Genomic DNA, 3,865 nt, shown 5'->3' with positions numbered 1-3,865 from the left:
AAACCTGAGCTCGTGCTCTTGTGTCGTGCTCCTTTGCAACACCTTTAATATTTGAGGCACTTGAGAGTTTCAAAGTCATGTGAGGGCACCGAGGTAAAAATTTAGGTGGCCAAAACCTAAATTGTGTGAAAACGATGATATTCTGTCTCCAATTATATGTTTTTTGAGTTGCTGTGGACACGCAAATTCCACTCGTGAAAAGTTCTAGAACGACTGTGACTTCACGACTCGGGATGAATCTTGAATCACCCATACAGCCGAGCTCTTTAATATCAACACGGTCTTGGTGAGATAAGAAGTTGGGATTCGAGCACCGACAGGATCAGTTACAAGCATTTAGGAGGATCAGCGGCCTGCAGTTGGTTTTCGTATCATAAATCGTCCAGATAGTCCCTTGGTCTGTTGTTTGACGGCGTGCTCATCTTGTGTTTTCTAGTTCGGTGCTTTTAGTCTTCCGATCACCGCTGCAGCTCCCCTCTTCGTCCCGCAGATTTCGCACTATGGGTAGCTCCTCTGTGTCCCCCGAGATCTGTAACCTCGCCCGACCTGGTCTCTCCTCCTTACTTTCAGGAGAACACATGACATACCCTCACAGCTTCTCAGCTGTTCAGATGAGGTCCCTTGCGGACGTCGTTGATACATTCATGCCTTCCATCTCCTACGAAACCTTCAGCACATCTGAGACCTCAGAGCAGCAATCAAATAACGAGGCATGGAGCAAGCGTAACGAGGATGAAATACAGGCGTTTTACGAGCTCTCTGCTTCTCAAGCGGACGTTCCGTCATATGTGAGGCATCATCATGCACCTGGCTCGCTTTTCTGTCCTCTGCTTGCGTCGCAAACTGGAATATCTTAATTTTTCACTTCGCGTTTTGGATTATGCAGGCTGCTGGGCTTATGCATAGCAAATTAAAGCCGGACCTTCTCAAGCTAGTAAGCTGGATATTATGGCTACTTTCCTCACGCCTTGGGACGTATCTTATGTGCGGAGGAGGCAGTCTGTTCCGGAAGTTCCCATACTTTCGGCGTTTTGGGGAGATCCCAGTGCCAGACAGAGAGAAATTGCTAATCAACGCCTGGTCACGCAGTCGACACGTTTTTTTTCGTGGCGTGTTCGACGCATTCAAGATTTTCTCCGCCTACAGCTATTACACCAAAGTAGGATAAAAGCATTCTCTCTGTTTTCTGTGGTGGTTGGAAGCGTTACGCGTTTCGTATTGCCGTTTTCTGACAGAGTCGTGTTGGGCAGGTCGATGAGAAGGGCCACAATCCAACCTGGAATGCTATAGGCTACTGCGGCCCTGATCCGGTAGCGGTGGAACACAGAAAGAAGGCCAAGGGAGCGGCACCGAAGCCACTGGAGGGGCGAGTTTTCGACGCGGAGGTGTTGGGGGAAAGCCTACCATCGGTGCTGGAGGCAGCTGGGTTCGAAGTGACGGAGGACGTGTCGGATTTGGCAAAGCTATGGAACGCCCGAGATGGGCTGAGAAGCAACAGCTGCAGCAGCAAGGGCAAGGCGATAGGGGTGAGGTGTGATGCGGTGGTAGTGGGATCGGGGTCGGGGGGAGGGGTGGCGGCAGGCGTGCTAGGGAAGGCGGGGTACAAGGTGCTGGTGGTGGAGAAAGGGAAATACGCAGCGAGGGACGATTTGACGCTACTGGAAGGGCCAACGCTGGACAAGATGTACGAGGGCGGAGGGATATTGGCGACGGAGAACGGAGGGGTGTTGATTCTGGCGGGGGCGACGGTGGGCGGAGGGAGCGCAGTGAACTGGAGCGCGTCGTTCAGGACTCCGTCGCACATACTGGAGGAGTGGGCGGAGGACGAGGGGCTGAGCTTGTTCAAGAGCTACAGATACAAAGAAGCGATGGACGCGGTGTGCGAGAGGATGGGCGTGCAGGCGTCGGTAGAGGGCGGCGAAAATCTACAGAATGGCGTTCTACGGCGGGGCTGCGAAGCGTTGGAATACGAGATCTCGGCGGTGCCGCGGAACTGCGGGCCGGATCATAGCTGCGGGTGGTGCGGCTTCGGGTGCTGGGACGGCAAAAAGCAAGCGACGTCGGAAACATGGATGACGGACGCCACCGCGGGTGGCGGCGCAGCCATACTATCCTCCTGTTTGACGCTGTCCGTCCTATTCCGTCCGTCGTCGTCCGGGAAGCCACGCCAGGCGGCGGGCGTCGTCGCCGCCGCGGGGCCTTTAGTTGTATATATCTCCGCCGGCGCCACCGTCGTCTCCGCCGGCTCCCTCCACTCCCCGCGCCTCCTCCGCCGCTCCGGCCTTCTCAACCCCGCCATCGGCCGCCATCTCCGCCTCCACCCCGTCCAAATGGTCTGGGGTTACTTCCCCGACTCTCCCCCCTCCGCCACCTCTTACCACGGCGCCATCATCACCTCCTTCTCCACCCAGACCGCCAATTGGCACCCCCACGGCCACGGTTGCATCCTCCAATGCCCCTCCATCCACCCTGGCGTCTTCTCCGTCCTCACCCCTTGGCTCTCCGGCCCTGACTTCAAACTCCGCATGCGCCGCTTCTCGCGCACTGTCCACATCTTCGCCCTCGCCCGCGACCTCGGCTCCGGCGTCGTCCGGCTCTCCGACCCCGCCCACTCCGCCCCCTCTATCGACTATGTGCTCCAGCCCGTCGACCATGCTAGCCTCCTTGATGGCGGTGAGGTTGCCCTTCGCGTCCTCCTTGCCGCCGGTGCTTCAGAGGTCGGGACCCACCATCGCCACGGCGATCGCCTCGTCATCTCCCCCTCTACCACCCCTGTCGACGTGGAGGCTTTCTTGCAACGCGTTCGCCAACGTGGCATCGACCAACTCGGCGCCCCGATGTGCTCTGCTCACCAAATGGGGTCTTGCCGCATGGGCACTAACCCTTCCAATTCCGTCGTGGACCCTGACGGCGAGACGTGGGAGGCCGCTGGCTTGTTTGTCGCCGATGCGAGTGTCTTTCCCACCGCCCTGGGCATCAATCCAATGGTCACCATTCAGTCTATAGCTTATTGCATTGCTCATTCTGTCGCCAATTTCCTGAAACAGAATTCTGCGTGAGAATCAAAGTCAAGGCCTTTACCGACTGGTTTCAAGCATGCGATAGTGGGCCTTCAACTAATTTTGTTCACAACTTGCAATGAATGGCAATGGCTTCCATGAATTGGATGGAAGACCCTTTCTTTGAGATGTGGTAGGATGGCAAACTAGATAATAAGACAACAAAGATGTGACTAGTGCGACCTTTATCTAGGCTATGCAAACCTATATGGATCTCGAGTCCAACATTATCCTAGGTCTCTCTCTCTAAAACCTAGCTATTGGCTTATGTAAACTTTTATCTAGTATGATATTAATAAATGTTTTTTTTAATTTATTAGGAAATTTATGATGTCCCTTTAGCAAAAAAAACTTGAAGGTGTGTCAGGGAACTTTCGTTTTTAAATTTTGTATTTACTTTTTTTGCCGTAATTCTAAGAAGGCCTTGCACGCGAGTAGGAGCTCAAGCCGCTTAGGTAGTTGTTCACTTGAGCTAGCTGCTCGTGTTTGTTTTCCATGGGAAACTCCGACTGCTTGTAAGCACAAGCCACATGTAGTTGGCCCCTTGTATTGGTTATGGGTGTGTGAGTGGATGTGTGTGAAAAAGAAGAAAAGAATTGAAGGTCGCTTGGAGTCCTAGTGCCTTTTGTCCAAAATGTCCTGTTTCTCGAATCTTGACTCTCATAGCAAGGATTGCCCCAATTTTGTTGCTCACTGTCACAATTTGCTCGCGAAGTTGACTCGAGGCCTTTTACAGATTGGGCCTTGACACTATGGAGTTGATCGAAGAGACACAAAAGTAAAGGAGCATAGGAACAATTCAATTA

At 53.5% G+C, this 3,865-nt stretch overlaps 1 protein-coding gene across 1 annotated transcript; it reads left to right on the top strand.

Annotated features, from left to right (window-relative positions):
• The first annotated feature begins 214 nt into the window (after window positions 1–214).
• Window positions 215–3,375, top strand: LOC147896029 (long-chain-alcohol oxidase FAO4A-like). The gene is made up of 3 exons (XM_087382427.1): window positions 215–788; window positions 887–1,159; window positions 1,251–3,375. The coding sequence occupies exons 1-3, from the start codon at window positions 501–503 to the stop codon at window positions 3,057–3,059; spliced, it is 2,370 nt and encodes a 789-aa protein (XP_087238553.1). The 5' UTR covers window positions 215–500; the 3' UTR covers window positions 3,060–3,375.
• Window positions 3,376–3,865: the final 490 nt, after the last annotated feature.

Source organism: Dipteris shenzhenensis, chromosome 12, assembly GCF_047967505.1.
Source record: "Dipteris shenzhenensis isolate YYH24624 ecotype China chromosome 12, Dip_SZ_1.0, whole genome shotgun sequence".
Lineage (NCBI taxonomy): Eukaryota > Viridiplantae > Streptophyta > Polypodiopsida > Gleicheniales > Dipteridaceae > Dipteris > Dipteris shenzhenensis.
Note: the sequence above shows the minus strand (reverse complement) of the source record. Positions and strands in the feature narration are given on the sequence as shown.

Coding starts and splice junctions, on each gene's coding strand:
- LOC147896029 (XM_087382427.1), top strand. CDS start 501: ATGGGTAGCTCCTCTGTGTCCCCCGAGATCTGTAACCTCGCCCGACCT. Junction 789..886: donor AAGCGGACGTTCCGTCATAT/GTGAGGCATCAT, acceptor TGGATTATGCAG/GCTGCTGGGCTTATGCATAG. Junction 1,160..1,250: donor CCTACAGCTATTACACCAAA/GTAGGATAAAAG, acceptor CGTGTTGGGCAG/GTCGATGAGAAGGGCCACAA.